The sequence below is a fragment of the Lontra canadensis genome, unplaced genomic scaffold (genome assembly GCF_010015895.1).
Source record: "Lontra canadensis isolate GAN:19392208 unplaced genomic scaffold, GSC_riverotter_1.0 scaffold69, whole genome shotgun sequence".
Taxonomy (NCBI): Eukaryota; Metazoa; Chordata; class Mammalia; order Carnivora; family Mustelidae; genus Lontra; species Lontra canadensis.
Window position 1 is genome coordinate 646,517 of NW_022631063.1, and position 25,781 is coordinate 672,297.

Here is a 25,781-nt window from a genome sequence, read left to right on the forward strand (position 1 = left end):
TGGTAAGGATGATTTCAAACCATAATATACTATTTATACTATTAAAAATAGGGAAATAATAATAATAGTAATAGTAATAATAATAATAATAATAATGGGGAAAAGGTCCAGTATGAACTGAATTCAACTTTGATTTGGACAGAAGGGACTGGGCATTTGAAAGTGAGAATGAGGGGCACCTGTGTGGATCAGTCGGTTAAGCATCTGCCTTTCAGCTCGGGTCATGATCCCAGGGGCCTGGGATTGAGCCTGCTTCTCCCTCTCTCCCTTTGCCCCTCCCCCTGCTTGTGTTCTTTCATTCTCTATGTTAGATAAATAAATAAAATATTTAAGAATAAATAAATAAATGAAAGGGAGAATGAGAGAATAAGGAAGGAGTAAGTGAAGGCTCTATAGTATTGGGGAAATGGAAGGTTACAAAAAGCAGGAAAAGGAGTTTAGTCTATGTGAAATCCATCTGGGTTTTGCTTAAGGGCACTTATCCAAGTTAGACTTCTGCCCTCTCACAGAAGCCCTATCTTCAGATGCTGGCTGGAACAAACAGTAAATTCTTTAGGCAGCCTTGAGTTCTCTCAGGTAAGTGCTTTAAAAGGGACTAGAGTCATCCTAGGGATGCAGCCTTGAGCTGTCAAAATATGTTAGTGTTTGTTCAATTCTTTATAGGCCAGGATTAAGGCCTAGTCAAGAAGGGGGCTCAGAAGAACCTGGCTAGAGTTTGGCCAGGGAGAGAGTATTTGTCACCATGTCACCGAAAAGCCAATCTGATAGCCATCAGTAAATCCTGAGGGCTATCACTTAAAGACAGAAAACAATTTCACCACTTCTTACCATCTCAACTGCTGCACCCCCGGTGAACACCACCATCTCTAAATTACCAACAGATTGCCATCTGGTCTCCTTCCTTCTATGCAAACCCCCCTTCAGTCTATTGACAACACAGATGAAAGAGAGATCTTTTACAAATTAAGTCACATTATGTCCTGCTAAAGCTCCAATTCCTCAGTGGCTTCTAATCTCACGCAGAGTATAAAGTCTTTACGATGGCCAGTAAAGGCCCAGGGTGATCTGCCCCAGTGACCCCTGTAACCGCTCTCAGATTTTCGCTCTGGCTCAATCCATGCCAGACTTACCAGCCTTCTTGATGTTCTCTAAATAGGTCAGGAGGCTTCTGCCTTCTACTTCTGCCTGGAACATTCTTTCTATAGGTAACTACATATCTAACCTACTCATTCCAAGTCTTTGGTGAAACATCACCTTCTTTGTTTTTGAGCAGCATACCCTCCCCTTCTTAATGAGGCTATCTTGAGCATCTCATTTCAAACTGCAACCTATTCTGTCACTGTTCCAGGCTTGCAGTGTTCTTGGCTCACAGAGTCAAAGAATGATGCTCATGGACACAAAAGGGCACAGTGATAGTTTATTAAGTGAATTATTATATTTATATATTATATTTTATATTACATATTATATTAAAGTTTATTACGTAAAAGAAAGAAAGCTCTCTAAAGGGAGAGGGGTCCCCCTGTGGTCTCCCAATGATGTAGTTTTTGAATGTTGGTGAGGTCAGATCCAAAGGCCAAAAAAGAATTCTTGAGATGTCTTTAGTGCAAAAAGGTGGTTTTATTAAAGCACGGGGACAGGACCTGTGGGCAGAAAGAGCTGCACTGGGGTCATGAGGAGTGGCCCATTATATACTTTGAAGTTGGGAGGGGGTTAGGGATAGCGTCAGCTTCTAAGGAATTTTGGAAACAAGGTTTCCAGGACCTTGAGGGGGTTAACTGTTTTTGGGAAAAGGTCATTTATTACTGTTTAATAAAACCTTAGTAATGAGAGAGTTATATATGAGATATATATTGGTGGGTCGTGTGATTGGGGATGACTGCTAACATGTATCTTGGGGCAGGGGGTGGTTAGAGATAAGGAGGGTTAGAGATAAGGTGGTTAGAGATAAAGGAGGTTTCCAAAGGAATTTTTATATGTTACAGGATCCTGGAGGTTGGGCTAAGATTAGTTTTTGCCCTTATCAGTGTATCAACATCCAGGCAGCTGAGTCCCAGAGGAATGTCACTCAGCCTGTTTCAAGGACTTATCAATGGGCTGTAAGTAGTAAGGGAATTTAATAATTTTTCTTCTCCTTTTATTTCCCACATCATCACCTTACTCCCCTCATCTCCGTTTACATTTTCCTTTTGTTTTGTAGCATTTTTCATCTCCTAACATACCATCTACTTTATTCATTGTCTTTACTTATTGTTGTTTGTTCTCCTTGCTAGAATGTGAGGTCCAGAAAAGCAAAAACTTTCCCCCAATCTTGGTGTATTTTTTTTCCCATATAAACTAGGGCTACATTATAGATGTTCATTAAAATTTCTTTTAATTAATGAATCAGTCTAAGTGAAATTTCTTAATGATATAAAATAAGCTCCATGGGGCACCTGTGTGGGTCAGTGGGTTAAGCAACTACCTTTGTCCCAGGTCATGATTCCAGGGTCCTGGGATGGAGACCCACATTGGGGCTCCCTGTTCAGCAGGGAGTCTGCCTCTCCATCTGTCTCTCCCCTAGCTCATGCTCTCTCTCTCACACACTCTCTCAAATAAACAAATAAAATCTTTTTTAAAAATTGTAAAAAATAAAATAAGCTCCATTAATGTTGTTTTTCTTTTTCTTTTCTTTCTTTTTTTTTTTTTTTTGAAGATTTTATCTATTTATTTGACAGAGTACGTGCACAAGCAGCAGGAGTGGCAGAGAGAGAGGGAGAAGCAGGCTCCACTAAGCAGAGAGCCTGATATACCAGGACCCTGGGGTCATGACCTGAGCTAAAGGCAGACTCTTAACTGACTGAGCCACCCAGGTGTCCCAGTGTTGTTTTTCATTAGCTGGTATGTCTTGTTTTAGTATTTAGCATATAAATAATTTCTTTGGGAGAAGTACCCTCCAGCTCTGGAACTGAAGTTTGCTGAGGAGCAGTAAAATTTTACTAACTCTCATGTCCTTGTCTCTCCCATTCCCCACACCCCCCGAACCCCCATTCTTTTTTTTTAACCACTTTTTTTAAAAAGATTTTATTTATTTATTTGACAGAGACAGATCACAAGTAGGCAGAGAGGCAGGCAGAGAGAGAGCGCGGGAAGAAGGCTCCCTGCTAGGCAGAGAGCCTGATGCGGGGCTTGATCCCAAGACCCTGACAGAGGCTTAACCCACTGAGCCACCCAGGCACCTCCCCAACCCCCATTCTATAGAGGGGAAAGCAAATGAGGTAGCAACAGATAGGAAAGGAAAACCTAAATAACTCAGTGTTTATAGTGTACTAGAAAATGTACTGGTTAATTGAATATCTAAATTTATGGTAAGACCAAAGTTCACCCAGATTTGGAAGAAATACCATAGGTAGACATAATCATGAAAGCTTAACATGCATCAGAAAACATGTATCCTGTGTAAGAGAAGTAAAGTAATTGGCTAATTTTAGGCAAAACAATGCATTTTCTTTCTATTTGTCTAGTTTTTGATATGCCGTTTTTCTGCTCTTTAAACCATTTCCTTCTATAGTGTAAATAATTTTTACTATGTTTGGAAATGCTATGGTTGGGAGTGGGCAGGGAGGGGGAAATGCACTGTTAAAGAGACTACATTCCGCAGCCAAGCTGCCTGGGTTCTAATCTCCGCTTTGCTACTAACTGCACAGCTGGGGGTAAGTGATAACACCATTCTCCACCTTACCTTTCGCAGGTGTGAAATGGTGATACTCAAGAGTATATACCCAATGAAGTTGTTTTGAGGAACGGCCCCTCATAGCACACAGGGCCCGTCACACAGCGTTCACTCTATAAGTAACTATTTTTATGAAATAGTGGAGTGTTTTCTGAAATAAAAAGGCATAATTTCAAATTGGATTTTATACATTACATTTTCATAAAATGACACTGGTCATACACTACTAACTGAACCATGAGCCAAATTTTCATTACTATTACTTTAAAAAAATCTGTGTGGGCTCAAGTGAATTTTTAAATTCCTATACTAGAACATTTATAATTTGAAATACGAAGTTTAGAGAAAGATGCTGCAGATGGTGCGTCGAAAGACCTCTTTGGAACTTGTGGTACATCGTACATAGTACTTTATAAGAGGTAAAGCAATTCTTCCTTTACCTTTCTGAGTTCTTGGCTGAGACCCTTGTAATAAAAAATAGATTGACAAGAGAATAAACCCAGATGTTTATTGACATGTATCCTCATGTATACATGGGAAATACCCAGGGAAAACTGAGTAACTTTCAGAGGTGATTCTAGCTTAGATACCATCTTCAGCTAAAAAGAAAAGGAAGAAAGGTGAGGGGAGGCTGACTGTGGGGAGGAACCCGGAAAAGCAGTGTGAACAAGTGTAAGATTTGTAATGCAGATTTCAGTATGCATCTTCTCCATTGATAAGGGTCTAAAGTTGTCTGGAGGGATCATCTTTGTTCTTCCTGGTAGGGAGGGAGGAGTAGGACACTTTTATAAATTTCTGTGGTGCTTTTAGGCAAATACAGGGAGAGCAGAGAGATTTTCTTTTATCTGCTTCTTCTCAATTGTTTTCAATTCAAAATAAGCCTTATGCCAACGTGGCATATTTCGGAAATGAATACTGTCCTTCAGTAGGAGTTTCCCTAGGCAGCTCTTTTTCTAAGAAAGAGATACACTGCCAAGAACTGGGAAGGACCTGATATTTTATCCCACTTGTAAGCTAACAAGCCGTCTGCCACAGTTTCTTAGAAGTTGACAGATGCGTGATATTCCTCTGTCAGAGACCAAGGGTTTTATTACTCATAGCACCACAGGCAGCGCGAGCTTCAGACTCATAGATTCTTCTTGCTCCCAAGGCTGTCAGTGTGAACTGGAGCTGCACAAGCCGCCAGGGTTTGGATCAGAATAATGGACAAGTCCAAGTTTAGAAATGTCATGCTAGCAAACCAACCTATACTTTGTCCTGGAGGAACACATTATCTTTGTTATCCTGCAACAAATTTCTCTGCCCTTGAGGGAAATATCCCTATCTTTGAAACTACATGTGTAGAAATGCAAGAAACCCATGGCGACTTGACCCCAACATACACAAACCCAATACAAACTAAGATTATAAATATGAAAAAAAATGCACAAAAATTCTAACCACAGATTTAGACTAACATTATAAATGTAAAACACTCTATCCTTTCTGATCATTTCTTTGAATATGTAGTTAGTCAATTAGAATAAAACCTTGCAACAATTTGTTTTGCTCTGTAGTAAATTATCACTTCATGCTTTAACAGTCACATGTTTTTCCTCTTACCAAGTATGATCTCCCTCCATTTAGTCCAATAATCAAAACTTACTGTCTAAATTATTTCTTATTGTGTTACAGGAACTAACACACTTTCTCAAGAGTGGCTTGCGCATTAGCCATCTTCCTTTTTCTCTGCCTCTTCCTGATAAAATTAAGTTTCACAAGGTTCCTTCTCAGTAGTGTAGCTGGGCATTTATTACTCAGCTTTGCAAGGTGGTTTTCCTCTGCTAATAGACAGCTGATGCTTTTTTACCCCCACATCCTACGCCTTTTCCCCCCCACATTCTTATTTTTAAAAAACATTTTAGGGGTTGTCACATTCTTCAGAGATAATATCATCCTGGTCTTTTTCTTTGTTTTTAAGCTAAAGCTACTAAAGCCGTTTGGTGGGTGTATATGTGCATCCTGTCCTTTTAAAGCCAGAGCTACAAAATTCATCTGAGTTCCAGAGAAAAGCAGAACTGTCAATTACTCTTACCGAATAAATTAAAGTAACTGTTTAACTTTTCACCAAGTGATAAAAACCAAGCTGTTCCCTTCGGTGGATATAATTACGAAGGACATCCTAAGAGTTTGTACAAAGGTTGGGTCATCGGTAGAGTTGTCAGAAAATATACAGGCTACCCTGTATATTAACATATAAACAGTGAATAATTTTTTACTGTAACTGTATGTCTCGTGTGATATTTGGGACATACATATATTTTTAAAAGTCATTGTTTATTTGAAAATTAAATTAACCAGACATGTCTCGTGTGATATTTGGGACATACATATATTTTAAAAAATCATTGTTTATTTGAAAATTAAATTAACCAGACATCCTGTATTTTTATTTGCTAAATCTGGCAACCCTATTCGCCATTTACCCACCAAACAAACTACAAATAACCTTTTGGTAAAATTTCGCATCAAGTGGGTTTTAGCTCAGAAGCACTCCCCTTGGGGCAGAGAGGTTTCAAAGTTTTGGTGATCTGACATCAACACGATGCAAAAATAAACGTGAGTAATTGAAAAGTTTTGAAATTCACAGATGCAGACTTGGAAGTCCAGCTCAAAAGAGTGAAGGAATAGACTAAAAGAAGTCATGGACTGGCGGGTTTGGGGGTTCTCGGGAGAAAAAAAACAATGCAGCCTGGAGAACCTAGCCGAAAAGAGTGAAAGTTACTGGAGCAAAGACTTTTGCAGTTTAGTGAGGAGAGAGCGCGAGACCTGAGCGAGCCAATAGGAGCCGAACAGAAGGGGGCTGGGTGCGTGAAGCCAATCAGAGATGACATGGGTGGGATTAGACTCCGGGAAGGCGGGGGCTTCGGCCGCTTGGGCTCCGAACTCAACCAATCGGAACCGAGCAGGGCGGGGTAGGACACCGGGAAGGGGCAGTCACAGGGAAGTAAATCGCACGGCCTGCGCGTCTTTCAGCCTCCCCTGCTTCTGCGTCTACCCTGCACCTGCAGCTTCGCCTTTCTCCCAGTAGGGCGGACGCTGACTCGAAGGGTGACGAGGCACGCTTGCTTGGCTCGTAATGGCCTACCCGGGATACGGAGGAGCGGTGAGTCAGGGCACCTCCTCCGCCGCCTCCGCCCTCGCGGGGTGGGGCGCCCCTGTGGGCGGTGCCAGCGTGCGGGGTCCGCCCCCTGCATCCGCTTGGTTTGAGGGGTCTCTGGTACTTCGCGGAGTTGAGACACCTCGCGGCATTGGAGCCTGGGGCCAGGGTAGAGCAGGGAGCCACAGGTCTTCTGGTCCCTGGGGGCGCCTTAGTCGAGTCCTTGTGAGGCGGGGATGTGCTGTGGTTTTGGAAAGTTTCTTCCCGGATTGGAGGAACTAAAGCGCCCTTTTCTTGTTGCAGTAATATTTTGTGGTCGACCCCCACCTTCCTCAGTTTTGCTGGACGTCCTCTTTCAGAATTTTTGGCCACTTCTTGTTTTCTGTCCTTTAAGTTGCTTATGAATAAATTAAGGTGTGCCAGATGTCTCCCAATTTTTACTCTTCTACCAAGGGCAATCTGTTCTAGACTTTTTTGGGAGGTAGGAAGTGATTAGGTTATTCTTCCTTACATAACTTTTTATCCTTAACCTCCTTTGAGAGTTGGAAATTGTAATTTGTGGTTATATACTTTTTTTTTTTAATTCCTGAAATTGCTTTATTGGGTATCTTTTAATGGTCTTTTTTCTTCTTTTAAAAGAAGCAACTTTTTAAAAATCTCATCTTTTTTTGTTTGCTTGTTTTTAATCCATTATATTGTTTTAACGTTTACTGTTTACTTGTACTTCATTGTTTGATAATCTAGTTGTGCGTTTCCTGGAGTTTGAAAGGCATCTTCTGGAGCTCCAGCACTTCCTCCATACATTTACCCTTACACATCCAGCTGCTCAGCTCTTCAAACTGCTGATAGTATCCCATCTTATGATTCCTTCCCTCCCCCCACTTTAGAATAAATTTTTTCTTTCTTTTTTGCCTTCTGACAATCTCTATTCATCTTTCAAGGATGCAGGTCAAGATTTTTGTTCAGTATGGAATAACAATCTTGATGCTTCTTTCTCTTCCAGACTCATAAAAATGCTCAGTAAAATGCCTAAGGTATTAAAATGTATACCAAGTTCCAAAGTTAAAAAAGTAGAGAGAAGCCATAGCCATAGCAGGAAACAAACATCAGAATATTTACATTTGAACCAGAGTCTCCTTCTTATTAGTTATTTGACCTTAACCGAATTAGGAAACCTCTCGAAGTTTCAGGTTCTCAATGACAAAAGAGACATAGTAGTTTAATACCTCATAACATTTTTGGAAAATCAAAGCACATGATGGAAAATACTTAGTACCTGGGCTATAAAAAAAAACCTCAGTAAATATTAGCTGTGTATTATTTTTGTTGGTATTCTTATTGTTATTCTTATTAGTTTTGAAGACTGTGGTTGGAATTAATCACTTTATTGATCTGTTTATTGGTGTCTTGCTTTTTAAAAAAAAATATTTTCTGGTGGAGACGGTGTTTGCATTCTATGCAGTTTCCCATGCCTAGTTCACAGTTTTATTGTGTTTACCATGTATTCTTCTAAGTATGTGTCTGAAGTATACTACTACTTAGTTTGACTGCAGGTGAAATTGTTTTGTATTTTTTTGCTTTTTATTTCGGTGATGTTGATGGTAAACACTTGAAAAGTGCGCTTCAGGTTCATCTGTTAGATTAAGTTCTCAGAGGCTAGAGAGGTTTTTTTGTGTGTGTTACACTTCTTTTGTTGTTGGATAACGTGTTAATGAACTCAGTTACCTCCTAATGCAGGACATCTAGGATTTTGTAGCTAATAGCGTTTGTAATATGAATTCGGTTGCTTTTAGTAACTCTTTCTATTCTTGCTTTTCTGTGGACTCATCATAAATATTTTCTTTCATACCAACTTTAGTGGGTAACAGGTAATATTTGTATTAAAAACCTTATCCTTTTTCACTCTTATAGTTTGGAAATTTCAGTGGTCAGATGCCAGGAATACAGATGCAGATGGGACAACCAGTTCCAGGAACAGGGCCAAACCTGCTCCCTGGTGGATACCCAGCATATTCTGACAGTTATTCCTCAGCGGGAGACCCCATGTGGACATACTTCACTGCTGTTGCTGGACAGGTGAGGTGTTAAATACATGGCACAAATACCGGTTTTTGGAAGTGATTGCTATTTAAAAGAAATGTCACCTATTACCTAGTGTGTTATTTTACATGCATATGAAATTTGTATTTTAAGCTTATCTAGACTGATTTTTATCTTGAGATCAGAGATGAGTATAGTCATAATTATTTCATTTTTAGAAGTCCATTGGTATGATGCCTGACACATTGTTCGTTTCGCGAAGACTAGAAATAGTGTGGTGCATGGTGACTGAGCCAGAGAGGATTGGGGAAAATAGATCTACATGATCTACATGTTAATCTCCATGAGGAAGCTGGGACACAGTATCAAAAAGGAGACTTTTAAATTGTGAATGGTTCGGGGAGAGACTTGATGGTAAAACCAGTCAGGAAAGGGTAAAGAAAACACCAGAATAGAAGTTCAAATATCAGAGTAGTAAGAAGAGATAGATTCACACTTGAGTCTTAGTCATAGTCTGTATCTCTTCTTTTAGATTCACCAAGAAAAACTCAAGAGAGTAGTTAGAATTTCACAGGACTTTGATAACATTTTTCATTTATTCATTCACTTGAGTGTTCACTAGGTCCCATATGCTTGGCTATTTATAGAGGATATACACAGAATTATTATATATGGCGGACACTTTGTTTTGGTGACCCCAATTCCATTCACAACCTCTTTTTCCCTTCTGTGGTAGAAGTTGGAAAAGCCCTACTACAAGCCCAGACACCTTGAATCTAGTAAAGGTAGCTGTGTGCCACAGGACTGGCCACTGAGACCTAGGTGCAATTTCTTTAGGATGTTTTCCTTTTCTAAACGAGAAAAGCCTTCCTGGCAACTAGTAATGGCCCTTTTTGCTCCTTGATTCTTCCTGCCTGGAAAGGGAACTTGAGATAGGGAAGTGCTACAGCCACCTTTGTACCTTGTGTCAACAAGCTTGAGATAACAGCCTTTGGATGGGATATGTAGAAAAATGTAAAGAGATGGATGGCATTGTAAAGTTGCCATACAGTCCTGTTCTGCCTAGCCTCAGACTTCTTGTATAAAACAATAAACCCTTAATATTCCATTAGTGTATATATATACCACATCTTCTTTATCCATTCATCTCTCAGTGGACTTCTGGGCTCTTCCCATAGTTTGGGTTTCGTGGATGTTGCTGCTATAAACTTTGGGGTAATATTATGCAGCAACCCCTCTCCCCACAAAAAGAAAGAAATCTTTCCATTTGCAACGATGTGGATGGAACTAGAGGGTATTGTGCTAAGCGAAATAAGTAGGGAAGAGAGGAAAAAACAAAACAAGATGAAACCAGAAAGGGAGACAATCCGTAAGAGACTGAGGGTTGCTGGAGGGGAAGGGGATGGGAGGGATGGGGAGGTTGGGTGATGGACGTTGGGGAGGGGATGTGTTGTGGTGAGCGCTGTGTGTTGTGTAAGACTGATGAGTTAGAGACTTGTACCCCTGAAAAACAATGCATTCTCTGTTAATAAGAAATAAAAAAATAAATAAACCATTATTGGTTTAAACCTCTTTGATAGTATTTTCTATTGTTTGCAACTAAATGCAATGCTGTTATATGATAACTCTTAAGTAGTGTAATGCTGGAATAAGTCTGTATCTATAAATGACTATATAATAAATTTATTTTATAAAATTACAAGTTAAAACATAGAAACTGGGCGTAGATTTAGAGACTTTTATTTGACTTCTGAACTCTTTCAGTGTTACAATTGGGAACAATAATTTGCATGTTTGTACTATTTGATATTCGCATTAAATTTTTCACAGTTGTAGGGGCACCTGGGTGGCTCAGTGGGTTAAAGCCTGTGCCTTCGGCTCGGGTCATGATCCCACGGTCCTGGGATTGAGTCCCTCATCGGGCTCTTTGTTCAGTGGGGAGCCTTGCTTCCTCCTCCTCTCTCTCTGCCTGCCTCTCTGCCTACTTGTGATCTCTGTCAAATAAATAAAATCTTAAAAAAAATTTTTTTCACAGTTTTGTGATTTTGAAGTTTTATTTATTTTAGATGGGATGAAGGGCAGAGGGAGAAGGAGAGAGAGAGAATCTCAAGCAGTCTCTGTGCTAAGTGCAGAACCTGATTTTGGGTGGCGGTCAGTGCTTGATCTCACAACCCTGAAATTGTGACCTCAGGCAAAACCAAATTGCCATGCTTACCTGATTGCACCACCCAGGCACCCCTAGTTTTGTGCTTTTGAATAGTAAAACTCCATGAGAACATGGCCCTTGACATTTTCTCCCTTAAGCACTAGAAATATATTAACCATTCAGTAAATGTATTGGTTGGATGTATAAGCTGTCCCATTTTCAGTGTTTAGTCTAAATATTTAAATAGTTATTTTAAATGTTGAATTTTGCCCAGCTTTAAGGAATCAGGTAAGTTTACTGAACTCACCTCTGCATCTGTTTTTTTTTGTTTGTTTGTTTTTTTGGATAGGTCTCATAATTAATGATGTTCTATGAGAAATGTCCAATTAAAGGTTTCTACAGTGTTCCTTTTTATTGGATGACATTTTTTGAGCAGTAATGATTCAGTCATCAGTTGTTTAGGGGAAATTCCGATTTGTACCTTTGCAAATACACATACACACATACACACATGAGACATGAATGTAAGTAATACCAACAGCTTTAACTTGAATGTGCATATTGCTTTTCCTTTTTCACACAGAGGTAGGCAGGATGGATGTACCTTTTTATTATAAATGAATAACTGGAGATTAAGGTTTAGTAACTGAACAAATAGGACTTGAACTTGGGTATCATTTCAAAATCTTGCTGCCTATTAGTTAACCTAACCAATGGCAACTAATTTTTTGTTAATGATCTAACTAAAGGTCTTCTTCAATTAGAAAATGTAGTTTTCTACCACTAAAGCTCTTTTGTTAGGGTTTATAGAGTTGATCATTATCATTAGCTCACACTGCAATAAGGAGATCCAAAGAGATCGCTTGGATTTTCTACATAGAATTTAGGAAGACATTACTTGTTAGTCAATTAAGATAACATGTTTTCATAAAATGTATGAAATATGAGTATGAAGTAGTATACTAGGAGAATGCTTTCTTATGATAATAACTTGTAGAAAAGCTAGTCAGGTTGTTCTTCAGACCCCGAAAATCCTGAAAAAACAACATGTAAAATAGAATTTCACTCATCAATTAGATTTTATATTTTTAAATTTAATTGACACTTGAAAGAGAAGTTATAATATTTTCAACCTTTGGAAATAGTAAATGGACATGGCCACAAACTGTCAGAAATGACTATAGTTGAACCAAGAACCAATGATAATTGTCTTCATTCTACCAGACAACTAACCTGCCTTGTATTATGTCCGATGCTAGGGCTTGGGGTTGCAGAGATGAGTGAAACTGACTTAGAAGATCTCTGCCAAGTCAGGGACATAGACACACAAGGAATGATAATGGCACAGGAAGGAAGTGCTAAAGATAAACAGGCGAAGATTATGGCAACACTGAGAGAGCACTCTCTTGTTTTTATGCTTGTTGTCTTTGCCTAGAATAGCACTGTCCAAAGTAAACAGAATAAAAGAGCCACAAATGTAAGCCACATAGGTAGTTTTGAAGCCTCTTACCAGAGGCTTTACATTTTAAAAAGTAAAGGAAAAGGTGAAATTGATTTTCACAATATATTTTACTTAACCCAATATATCAAAAATACTAATATACCAACATGTAATCAATATAAAAGTTATTAACAGTATTTTGCAATTTTGTTGTTACGAAGTCTTGGAAACTTGGCATCTATTTTACACTTACAGAGCATCTCAGATGAGATTAGCCATGTTTCGGTGCCCAGTGAACTATATGGCTAGTGGCCACTGTATTAGACAACGCAGGCCCAGAACACTCTTCCTTCAGATATCTGCATAGCTTGCTCCTTTCTTCCTTCAGATCTTGAAATTCACTTTTTTTACGCTGTAAGTAAATCCGCCTATCAGTGATTTAGTTATAGGTGAATTCACTTTATCAGCCTTAGTGAGGCTTTCCTTAACTGTCTGTATAAAGTAGTGTTGGTCCACCGCATAGAGCCCATATACACACTCCGTATCACTTTTACTCTGCTGTATTTTTCCCCTTAGTACTTATTACCATCAAATATAATTTTTGATTTATTGTCTCTCTTCCACCACTAAAAAGTAAGCTCTGTGAAAGCAAAGAGTTTCTGTTGGACACTGATACTAGTCCATTTAGTGGTGCTTGAACATAGTAGGGGGCTCAAGAAATACTTGTTAAGTGAATGGTTCTTTCTAAAATGGAAGACATCTGTTCATTTATTTCTCTGCACTATCTTAACATACTTGTTTTCATGTCTACTTTGTAAGATTATTTTCATCTTGTATGAGCTTTTTGTTGGCTGTCTTTCTGAACAGTTGATTTGTTAAGGTATTTTGGGATTTTGGTTTCTAAACCTATTTAACATGGAGTTTTTGTTTATTTCCTCCCTCCCTTTTTTTGTCCTCTTTTGTGTCTCCCTCTGTACTCATGTCAGTCTTCCTTATCTAGTGGTTTTGTGATTTTCCTCACCTCCATTGTGTCCAGAATCCAATTTCATGACAGCTCAGGGCTCCTCCCAGGTAGTGGTATTGGAGATAGCTGAGCCCAGCATTTTAGTTCTGCTTTCCTAAGCCTTCCACGTCTCAGAAATGGTATCATCAGGAGATAGTCTGTAGTATAGTTTGTTTTGCCTCTTGTCCTGAGTAGAGCATCCCGTCTCACTTCGTGTGTTCAGGTGGTGTGCCACTCACAGTCCCCATGCCTTGTGAAGTCCTCAGACGCAAGCCCCCTGCCCTGACTGTGCATATGTCTTTGAGTGTACAGAATCCAGAGAAAGGTCCTCTGTGTGCTAAGTGGACTTTTCTCTGAGATGTTAGAGAAGAAGCTTGTATTTGAACAGAGATTATCATCAGACCACATAGGATTGATTTCCTTCATTTTAATTGAATTGGTCAAGGTTTTTAGTAAATTCAAATTGCTCTTTTCTAGAAAGTTTTCATTTTGAGCCTGTTGTTTGCACAAGGCATTATTTTTATAAATGAGGAAAAAAATTGATGAAGCTTAGTAATTCTCATTAGTTTTATTCTCAGGTGTAGTATCAATTTTCCACTTAAGAAAAGTCAAAGAAAAAGGTAATTTATGACCACATTATCTTTAGTGTAGTAGAAGATAGGAGGCATTTTTAAATTAAAAATGAGAGAAAAGTCATTTCCTTCTTTTGCTTCTGTTTTACTAATTTGTAAAAAAAAGGTCTTTCAAAATTTAGCCTGCAGTAATTGACAAGGATCTGCTGTCTGTGCCATCGTTTCACTGAGACACTGGACAGTGGCAGTGTGAACTTCATTGATTGTTTTGTTTGTTTGGTTTTTTATTGATGATTTCTTAGATCATGTTAGAAGTGTTTGTGTAGTGTTTCAAAGTCTTGAAATATAAAAATGGTTTGATACAGCAGGAAGGTAGGTAATCGCTTAAATAAAGATTCCTTCTAAAGTCTTTATCATTGGAGGAAAAATTGCTAGCGTACTTTTGATTCTAAACATATGGCTAATTTTTTAAAGTATAGTTTTCTTAGTTCAGAATTTATTAAAATTTTATAAACAAAATCCCAGAACTATGCATGGCAGAGAAAGGAACACTTAGATAATCTGTGTAGGCACGTGCATGATCCATTGGAAAGAATGCTTCTTACATTTTTTAATTCTTGTTAGAACCACTGGAATTTTTGTTATAAGGAATGCCTTATTAAAGACTCATTAGAATATGAGTAGTTACAGTACTTCTTGGAAGTTGGTTGTAAACATTTTTTCTTTATTTACTGGGTCTCTTACAAAACCAAACTCTTTCAAAGTTCGTGTTTTAAATTTGTTTCCCTGATTCTTTCTCAGAGCTATTGTTTTGCATTTGTGACAGTGTTTATGATGCTTTCAAGTAAATTACTCTGTATATTTTTGTAGAAAATAGGTAGAGGTACTGAAACATAATGGGAATATTCAACCTGTTTCACTTCCATTGTGATTTCTTGATTATGTTAAAAAAAAATTATTTCCCCTAGTAAGTTCAAACAAGAATGTTTGGGAAATAATCAGAATAGCAACAAGATGCAGGATGACTCTAAAAATTTTGCTGGGGGTAGCTGGGGAAGTAGGGGGAAGTTATTCTCTCCTTCCAGTTATGGCTTCATATCCCTTAAAAGTAACACCCCATGAAAGGGGCCATTAGGGGAATGTTTTTGAGATTTTTCTTTGGTCATTTTCCCATTTTAAGTAGAGATGCAAGATTCTCACTAGGTATTTTGACCTATTATAGGTCAGAATGATTATGGTGTTTCTCAGAAGAAGAAAAAATAAATTATACTTGAAGTTCTTAAATATTAATAGAATATAAGTTGATTGTGAAAAAGTTATTTACTTTCTGTGCTGTTTTATAATATGCCTTTGCTGTCAGTAATTACCTCTATAATTTTGTAGTTGATAATAATGTTTTAAAGAATGCATATTTATTGAATAGCCTAAAACAGCCAATTAGCATACTTGTATGATTTGATATAATTGTGCATTAAATCAGATTATAATTATTTTTTGACAGGATGGTGAAGTGGATGCTGAGGAACTTCAGAAATGTTTGACACAGTCTGGAATTAATGGAGCTTATTCTCGTGAGATCTTCTCCCCACCCCTTATTTAAAATTTTTTTAAAAATCTTTTTATTGAAGTTATATATGCACATAATTTAAAGAGTCAAATAGTTCTGCAAAGCTTATTGTGAAAATAACTTGTTCCTTGTGCATAATTATCTCCCCAATGTTAACCACTCATATAGGAAATTTCATTTAGCTTTTGCAGCTGATCCTTTTGAAATTTGCTTCCAGATCTCAAAATAGCATGCTTTTATCACTATAGATTTTCAGTTTTAATGATTAACAGTTGATATCCTGCTATGGAAGATGAGAATTAACTCTCTTGGAACTTGAAACTCACTCTTGCCCTAGTACTTCACATTGGACTATTTCCCAGTCCTCCTCCCTCCAGTAGAGCTGTGTAGTAATTTCATTAGTACACATTAGTACTAATTTCATTAGTACACATTAGTATACATCAGTAATCAGTATTTGTCTTATTGTTATTATCTAAATGTTCTTCCTCTGTCTTGTGATAATGTGTGATTAATTTCCCCTTTTATATACTGTTTTACTTTTTCTGAAATTAATCATCATTTTGAAACTTTTTATTGTGACCTACTTTTTTTTAATTAACATAAAATTTATTATTTGTTTCAGGGGTACAGGTCTGTGATTCATCAGTCTTTTTTTTTTTTTGAAGATTTTATTTATTTATTTGACAGAGATCACAAGTAGGCAGAGAGGCAGGCAGAGAGAGAGGAAGGGAAGCAAACTCCCTGCTGAGCAGAGAGCCTGATGCGGGGCTCGATCCCAGGACCCTGGGATCATGACCTGGGCCAAAGACAGAGGCTTTAACCCACTGAGCCACCCAGGCTCCCTTGTGATTCATCAGTCTTAACACAATTCACAGCACTCACCATAGCACATACCCTTCCCAATGTCCATCACTCCTGTCATTCCTTCACTATCATTCCAGAACGGACTTTCCGTGCTCTTTGGAGTTGGAGCTCCCTTTTTCATCTCTATTTCTCTGTTCATCTCCCTATTTCATCTCTAGTCATTTTTTAAAAAATTCAATAAAATACAACATTAACCAGCTTCTTAATAAGAGAATATATGGGAACAAAGTCTTTTTAGGCTTTAACTGAAAATGCTTTCATTCTGTCCACAGAATTCAGTGACCAGGTATGGAACTCTGCATTATAGATCGTTTTCATTTATAATTTTAAAGACATTGCTCCATCATTTCTAGCATCCACTGTTACTTTATCTTTCTGTTTCCTGCCAGTATGTCAGTTTTTTCACTGTGGAGGCTTGTGAGATCTTCTTTTTTGCCTGGTTTGGAATTTCACAGTGATGTGCCTGGACTTGTTGTATGGGAACTCAGTGGGCATTCTCAGACTGGGAATTCATTTACTTTAATTCTGAGACATTTTCTTTAGTGATGTTTTCTCAATTATCTCCTTCTAGAATGTCTGTCATTTGGACTGGGTCACTTTCCTAATATTTTTGTCTCCTATGGTTTTCCTCTGTGGGGAGATTTCCTCAACTTTATTTTCTGAATCTTCTATTGAGGTTTTTTGTTGTTGTTGTTGTTATTGTTCGTTTGTTTTTTTAAATATCTGCTATCATGTTCTTAAAGTGCAAGAGCTTCTCTTTTTTTCCCCATCTATGTAATGTGTTCCCTTATCTTTCTGAAACTGTATTTTTGTATTTGTTGTTAATGTATTTTTCTTGTTAATCTATTTTTCAGGGTTTTTTCTTCTTTCACCAACTGTGTTTCTTCCAGATTTTTTTTTTCCAGTTTATTTGTTTGGTTGTCTTTCATGTTAGATGATTTTCTCTAGTGTCTGATGATCCTTGGTTGCACATAATGAACTAAAATTCAGGTGAGAAGCTCTGAGTTTGGTATTGACCATAGACTTCATGTCTGGTGGCTTGGTGGGGCAGTGTTATGGAACAGTACATTTAGGGATTTCCTTTTGGGCTGGTTGTCTGGTAGGAAAGAAAGAGGGAAGACTCAGCAGGGTTCTTGGTCTTTGATAAACTGTCACTTAAATGTTATTTTTACTAGATAGGCTAGGGTTAGGGTTTGGGTATATGGCTATTTGCAGACCTCCCCAGAGAATAAAACCCCAGGCTTCTGCTTGACATGGCAGTCATCTACCAATCTGAGGCAAGGAGGGGATAGGGGCTTAAATACTCTTTAAACAGATATTCAGTTGGTCCTTCTGTTTATAACACTACCTTCACACTCATTTTCAGAAATACTATCAATTCTTAAATGTTTGGGGTCTTTCCCAGGATAATTAGGCTGCTTCTCAGGTTTTCATCTCTTGTGTTCAGGAAGCTACTTTCTTAGATCTAGGGTTAGAGTTAAGGTTAGGATTAGGATATGTGCCTGGTGCCTGCAATTCAGACATCTCTCCAGAGGGGTAAGGTTAGTGTTAGAGTTAGGGTTGTGGTTAGGTTAGAAGTTAGGTGTTAGGGGTTGTATGTTAGTGATTAGGGTTAGTGTTAAGGTCAGGGGTAGAGTTAGTGTTCAGGTATGTTCCTGGTATTTTGTGGTCCAGAGGGTCCTTAGGGTAGGGTTTATGTTAGAGTTAGAGTTCAAGGTTAAGAGCTAAAGGGTATGGGTTGGGGATAGAGGTTTGGGTATGTGCTTGGTATCCTACAGTCCCCAGACCTCTCCAGAGAATAAAACCCTAGGCTTTTGGTGGCTTGTGAATTGATATGGCAGCCATCTACCAGTTTGAGGCAAGAAGAGTTAGGGCTCTGAATACTCTTTAAGTGGATATTCAGTTGGTTCTTTTGTTTTTAATCTGTATCTTCACACTTGTTTTCTGAAAATACTGCCAATTTTTAAATGTTTGGGGTCTTCTCGAGGATAAGTAGGCTGGTTCTCAGCTTTTCTTATCGATTGTTTAGGAAGCAAGTTTCTCAGATCTAGGTTTAAGATTAGGGAGGGAGCTAGGGTCATGGTTAGGGTTAGAGTATGTGCCTGGTATTCTACAGTTCAGAGACCTCTTCAGATGGTTAGAGTTAGGGTTAGTGTTAGAGCACGGGTTTGGGTTTGAGGTTAGGTGTTAGGGGACTGGGTGTAGGGGTTTGGGTATGTCTCTAATGTCCTGCAGTTCAGAGACCTCTCCAAAGTATGAATTCCCAGAGTTTTGCTGAGGTTACAATAGATGTTGTAGACATCTATGAGTCTGAGACAAAGAGGGGATTTGGTGCTCTAAATGCTCCCTAAGTAGATACTCAGTTGGTATTTCTGTCTTTATCGCTACCTTCATACCCATTTTCAGAAATACTACCAATTCTTAAATATTTGGGGTCTTCTCACAGTGAAATAGGCTGCTTCTCAGCTTTCTGACCGTGTATTCAAAAGCCACTTTTCAGATCTAGGGTTAGGGTTAGGGTAGGAGTCAGGATTAGTGTTAGTGTTAGGTTTAGGTGTTGTAGGTTGCCAGTTAGTGGTTAAGATTGGGGTTAGGGTTAGAGTTAGTGTTAGGTTATGTTTCTGGTGTCCTGCAGTTCAGAGACCTCTCCAGGGAGTTAGTGTTGGGGTTAATGTTAGGGTGAATGTTAGTATCAGCATTTGAGCTTAGGAGGACTGGTTATTGGTTATTGGTTAGGGCTTTGGATATGTGCCTGGTATCCTAAAGTTTGAAGAATTCTCCAGACAATAAATCCCCAGACTTCTGCTGGTGTGAAAATAGACATGGCATCCATGGAGCTGAGGCAAGGAGGGAATTTGGGGCTCTAACGCCTCTTACATAGATATTCAATCGGTCCTTCTATTTTTCTCTCTACCTGCACACCTGTTTTCACATATAATACCAATTCTTAAATGTTGTCTTCTCCAGGAACTAGGCTTCTTTTCAGCTTTCCTTACTGGGTGTTCATCAAGCCACATTCTCAGATCTAGGCTAGTTAACTTCCATCCATCCTACTACTTCTCTAAGTTACATAATTCTTTTCCTCTGTTTTCTCTCATCCCAAAGTCAAAGGTTTATGACTTTAGAAAACTTAGTTTTTTGCCCATTCTAATGGGGTATTGGAGGAAGTGAAAATCTATTAGCTTTCCTGAAAATTCTTCTCCATTCTTCGTCAAAAATATTTCATCTTATATACATATATACTCAGTCCTATTTTGTGATTGAAGATATGCTTATTTGAAGACATGCTTATTTGAAGACTCAGTGTTTGCCATTTGTTATCATATGTTCAGATTTTCCCATGTAATGGATAGGTGCTCTGTTAACTTGAAAGCAAAATAACATTATCTTGACAAAATGTTGGAATGCCATCCAGAGATTTCTCATGGAAACTTTGCCACCCTCCTTCTTCCCACTTGAGTAGTATTTGTATGAAGGAGCACTGGGCTCCAATCCTGACTCTTCCACTTATTAGCTCTATAAACTTGGGAAACTTTATTATTTTGGGCCTCCGTTTCTTCATTTATAAAATTGGGACTTACGGTACTTTTGTATGTTTATGTAAAATCACAAAATCGTACTGCCTAGCTCATCGTGAATGCTCACTGAGTGTCTGTTGAATAGTCAGTCTGAAAATATTGTAAATTATTCTAACACTGACACTGTATTGATTTAAAGAGAATCAGCTATTTTAACCTGGAGAATGTTTTATAATTTTTTCTTAATAGGTCTAAAATTTAGCTGAAATGTTTTTCATTTATAAAAATTTAAATATGTTCTCAAATAGCAAAACAAGATAACTTTAAAGAGTTTTATTTATTTATTCACTCATTTTAAAGAGGTACTAGTAAGAACTTTGTAAGCTTAACTAATTGTGCTGACATAATATCTCTTTTATCAGGACTGATACAATTGGTTTTGAGGTAAATTAGCTTACCAATTCAGTGCAATTGTGATAAAGATTAGAAAAATTAAATTCTACCTAGTGAGTCTTTAGTTATGGTTCTGTAGATATGAAAGTGTTACTATTTCTTTTTTTTTAATTTTTTTTTAAGATTTTATTTATTTATTTGACAGACGGAGATCACAAGGAGGCAGAGAGGGAGGCAGAGAGAGAGGGGGAAGCAAGCTCCCTGCTGAGCAGAGAGCCCGATACGGGGTCAATCCCAGGATGCTGGGATCAAGACCTGAGCCAAAGGCAGAGGCTTTAACCCACTGAGACACCCAGGTGCCCCAAAGTGTTAGTATTTCTAATAAGCTATGATTTTAATATAGTTTATATTTACTTTTTTCTCCCTGCCTTTTTTCTCCCCCAAGGGAAAGAGTTGCTTCAGATCAGAAGCTCATTTTTTTAATTTAATAGATTGTAGTAAACTAGCAAATGATTTACCTATATCTAGGCTCATCTTACCTTAGTCTATAGTCTGTCCTACACTCTGTTCAATATAAGTGAATGTTTCTGGAATGGAAATTTTAGAATTGCCCCTCTGCACCTTAAAATTCTTCAGTGACTTCCATTGGTCTAAATCTTTAAGGGTGGCATTCAGGACTTTGATGACCTGGCCCTCATCTGCCTTTCAGATGTTATCGAAGGCCAGTCCTTCATCCCAAGCTTTAATCAAATCTCTAACTCCTTTAAGTTTTGTGATCTCAGTGTATGTCAGACTTCTACTTAAAACCTACTTATCATTCGTTTTAGGAAGACTGAAGCCCTCCTTTGCCCTGTGACAGTAATTTTCAGTTATTTTATCATTGCTTATCTAAGTACCCAAATCCCCTGACTAGATGTGAGTAGCTTGGAGTTGTAGTGATTTTTATTTTCGACTTTTTTTTTTTTTTCCACTATGGTTGCCTTACATTTAAAGTTTGTTGATGAGGGGTGATTGTTTATTTTTGGCAAATTTTAAACATTTTGTTTTCTAAAATAGAAATTGTCATAATTTTACATAAATAAAATTGGGCAGACTCCAATTCAAATAATAAATATGTTTTATAGCCTTCAGCTTGGAAACCTGCAGAATTATGATCGCCATGTTGGATGTATCCTTGAATAAAAGTAGAAAATACTAGAATACAGAATAATTGCTTTCTGAATATAACCAAGCAATTGTTGGCTATAAATGGCCATAGTAAATTGGAGATTTTAAAAATACTTTGTAAGATCCTGTTTGAATTCCATACTTTTCCATTTTTATGCAATCTATTCATATGCTAAATTTGGTGAACTTGCAGAAGCATACTAACAATGTTTTAGTCGATGATTTGCAGTTTCGGGCCAAGTAAATTCTCTTTGGTATCAAAACTTATTTTTATTGATAAAATTATCAGAGAGATTACACAGGAAAAATGGGATTTAATGAATTCAAGGAACTCTGGGCAGCTCTTAATGCTTGGAAGCAAAACTTCATAACTATTGATCAAGACCAGAGTGGCACAGTGGAACATCATGAATTGAATCAAGCCATTGCTGCTATGGGTAAGAATATTAAAATTATTTAGAATATATTCAGATCATCATTGTTCTTTGATGAGGTGAATCTTAATTGTTAAGATTTATTAAGTAATAAAGGAGTATATTATTTCACCAGCTGTTGCCCAATTTGAAGACCTTTAACAAAACCATTTTATCTATGATTTTTCCAAAAGATGATCGTTTATATATGCTGGTTGTTAAAATAATTTCTGAATTTCCTTTGTTAAGTATATTAAAAATTATTCCCCTAATTATTGGTATTTACCATTTATATTCTATCTTTTGTAACTTGGTAGGATCTCTGATAGTTATTTAGCTATTTAGCTATTTATTTTTACCAAATTTTTTGAAATATAATTAATATGCAGTGTTATATTAGTCTCAGGTGTGCAACACTTCTATACATATCCATAGCAGGTGTGCAGCCATTCTGTACATTACTCAGTGCTTACCACAAGTATATTTACCATCTGTCATCATATAGTATATATTATGATCTTATTGATTGTATTCCTCATGCTGTATTTTCATTTCTGACTTAATTATTTTTTATTTTTTTAATTTCAATTTTAAAATTTTTTTAAAGATTTTGTTCATTTATTTGAGAGAGAGAAAGAGAGAGAGACAGAAAGAGAGAGCATGAGCCAGGTGGGGAACAGCAGAGGCAGAGGGAGAAGCAGGCTCACCACCAAACATGGAGCCCAACATGGGACTCGGTCCCAGGACCCTGAGATCATGACCTGAGCTGAAGACAGATGCTTAACTGTCTGAGCCACCCAGATGCCCTGACTTAATTATTTTTTAACTAGAAGTTTGTACCTCTTAATCTCCCTTCTGGCAACCATTAGTTTGTTCTCTGCATTTAAGAGTCTTTTTTTGTTTGTTTGTTTGTCCCTTTTTTCTTTGTTTATTTCTTCAGTTCCATATATGAGTGAAATCATATGTCTTTCTTTGACTTATTTCCCTTATCATAATACCCTATATAAGCACATCCGTGTTGTTGCAAATAGCAAGATCTCATTTTTTTTATGGCTGAGTAATAGTTTTGTGTGTGTATGTGTGTGTGTATAATATCACATCATTTTTTATCCATTTATCTGTTGATGGACACTTTGTTTTCTTCCATAATTTGACTGTCATAAATAGTGCTGCAATAACCATAGGACTGCATGTATCTTTTTGAATTAGTGTCTTCCTTTTCTTTGGGTAGATATCCAGTAATGGAATTACTGGATCATAGGGTAATTCTATTTTTTTTTTATTTTTTGAGGAACTCCATACTGTTTCCACAGTGGCTGTACCAGTTTACATTCCTGCCAACACTGCAGAAAGGTTTCTTTTTCTAAACTTCCTCACCAATACTTGTTATTCCTTGTCTTTTTGATTCTAGCCATCCTGACAAGTAAGGGGGTATCTCATTGTGGTTTTGATTTGAATTTCCCTGATGATGAGTGATGTTGAACATCTTTTTGTGTGTCTCTTGGCCAACTGTCTTTTTTGGAAATATGTTTGTTTGGGTCCTCTGCCCATATTTAATTGGATTATTTGGAGTTTTTTGTGTTGAAGATATTAACTAGACATTGTAGTAATAATTTTTCAATATATACAGCTATGGAATCATCATATTGTACATTTGAAACTAATTTTATATGCCAATTATACTTCCATGAAAAATTTTTAAAGAAGGAAATACAGGGGGTGCCTGTGTGGCTCAGTGGGTTAAGCCACTGCCTTCGGCTCGGGTCATGATCTCAGGGTCCTGGGATTGAATCCCGCATCAGGCTCTCTGCTCAGCAGGGAACCTGCTTCCCTCTCTCTCTGCCTGCCTCTCTGCTACTTGTGATCTCTCTCTGTCATATAAATAAATGAAATCTTTAAAAAAAAAAAAAAAGGAAATACAGAATTTGAATGGTAGCAAAGATTTACTAACAATCTTTGCTTTGATATTCTTTAAAGAACTATAAAATTACAGAATTGAAATACTGAAGCATTAAAATCTATAAAATACTCTGGACATTATTTAAAAATCAAAATATATTTTAAAAACCCACAAAAAATTATTTGTTTTCTTAGTGTTGTCTTCATTAGAAAGCTAGAATTGTGATCTTTATATACCACTTAACCAGTTTCTTACTTTATTAGTAATAAAACCTTTGGTAAATTTCAATGTGAATATGTTTTGTTTCTAGTATATATTTTTATGGATTGAATTTTGAAAATTTATTTTATGATTGGTTTTAAAGAAAACGCAATATTGTGGTGTTCTTATGGTGTTTGGTTTTAGAAGTTTTAATGTATAATTTCCTTTTTCTAGGTTATAGGTTGAGTCCTCAAACACTAACTGCTATTGTCAAACGGTACAGCAAGAATGGCCGAATCTTCTTTGATGATTATGTTGCTTGCTGTGTGAAGCTTCGAGCACTGACAGGTATTTTGATCATTTAAAAGTGGGTGCAATATTATGTAGCTATTTTTCTGAATAGTGTCTCTCATTTTCTTCTGCAAGTTTGTAATATATGTATTTTTCACCTTTATTCACCGTTAAATCTAATCACTTTTAAGGCTTTAAAAATTTAGTAATGTCAAGAGTGGAAAATTGTTACGGCTCAGTTTTGGAAAGTTTTCTTCATGTCTCAGTTGCCCAGGATATGAAATCACTTGATTTAATTGGGAATGAAAAGAGAGAGAGGGAAGCTGACAGTGGAGTAGGAAAACCGTAGGTTTGTCTCTTCTCACAGACACAGCTAGCTAACTATCAAGTCATCCTAAATACCTCAGAAACTGACCTGAAGATTGATAGAACAAACTCCACAACAAAAGGGAGAGAATAGGTTCCATCAAAGAAGGTGGGAAGAGCAGAGATGTGGTTTAGGGGAGAAATGGATCACGAGTGTGCAGAGAGGAGTAATCCATGGTCACGGAGAAGGGCAATAAGAGAAAGCAACATCCAGGAACACACAAGAACATTTCTCCAAAGGCTTTTGTTTGGAAAATGGGAGGGGCTAAGTTTTTTGAGTTCTTGCAATCAGTGGGGCTTAAAACCTGGACTTTTAAAGGTTAGCGTGCTTGGCTAGGATAGAGCCCAGAGGGCACTGCACTGCTTTTGGAGAGTAGGCAGGCAGACAACCAGGGGACAGATAATGTGGAAGGAATGATCTGAAGAATGCTTAGAGCACACCGAGGAAAGTATTCACTCTTCTTAGAGCATGTCCCTGCGAGGCGGGGTTCCTGGAGACACCTCTCCAGGAATAAAGGAGCTGGTTCATGTCGTTTCCCTCTTCTGCCCATTAGCCTAAACACAGATCCATCTGCGGGAACCAGTGCAACACAGACACTGGCTCCCTAATGTTTATACCAAACCTCACACCCCTGCACTGTGGCAGGATTGCCCTTCTCAGTCAAGCTTGCCTCAGTCCCAGTGTGGTTGGCTTATCCCCCAGAAGACCAGTACAAGCCCCTGCCCATACCATGTCTCCCAACTAGAGAGTTCTGCAGGGCCTCAGTTCTGGTGCAGGTGGTGTTAGGTCTGATTTGATAAGCAGACCAGAGCATACCTAGATAAAACTTGCTACATTCTGGCCAAGGACCAAACACTGCCCACAGCAGTGGCCTGAAGGATAGAGAACCCAAAACACAAGAGCAGAGCATATATTGCACACACCAGAGACATTCCATAAAGTGCCAGGCCCTAGACACTATATGACCTCTTCTTCATAAAGCCATTGCTTTCAGGAGCAAGTGGCTTTTCTCACACATAGAAGAAGATAGAGACTCAGACAAAA

General features: G+C 37.8%; 1 protein-coding gene across 4 annotated transcripts in view; it reads left to right on the plus strand.

The window, feature by feature from the left end:
• Positions 1 to 25,781, plus strand: part of GCA (grancalcin) — a 47,901-nt gene that overhangs the window by 16,711 nt on the left and 5,409 nt on the right. For 2 of the 4 annotated variants that reach the window (XM_032880302.1, XM_032880305.1), the window contains exons 3-7: positions 8,763 to 8,927; positions 15,555 to 15,624; positions 21,523 to 21,566; positions 21,855 to 22,002; positions 24,314 to 24,427. In XM_032880302.1, the coding sequence (XP_032736193.1) occupies positions 8,784 to 8,927; positions 15,555 to 15,624; positions 21,523 to 21,566; positions 21,855 to 22,002; positions 24,314 to 24,427 (520 nt within the window). In that variant the 5' untranslated portion in view covers positions 8,763 to 8,783. Of the gene's footprint in view, positions 1 to 2,027; positions 2,100 to 6,699; positions 6,858 to 8,762; positions 8,928 to 15,554; positions 15,625 to 21,522; positions 21,567 to 21,854; positions 22,003 to 24,313; positions 24,428 to 25,781 lie in introns of those variants that run through there. The other 2 variants (XM_032880304.1, XM_032880301.1) reach the window with 2 other exon arrangements.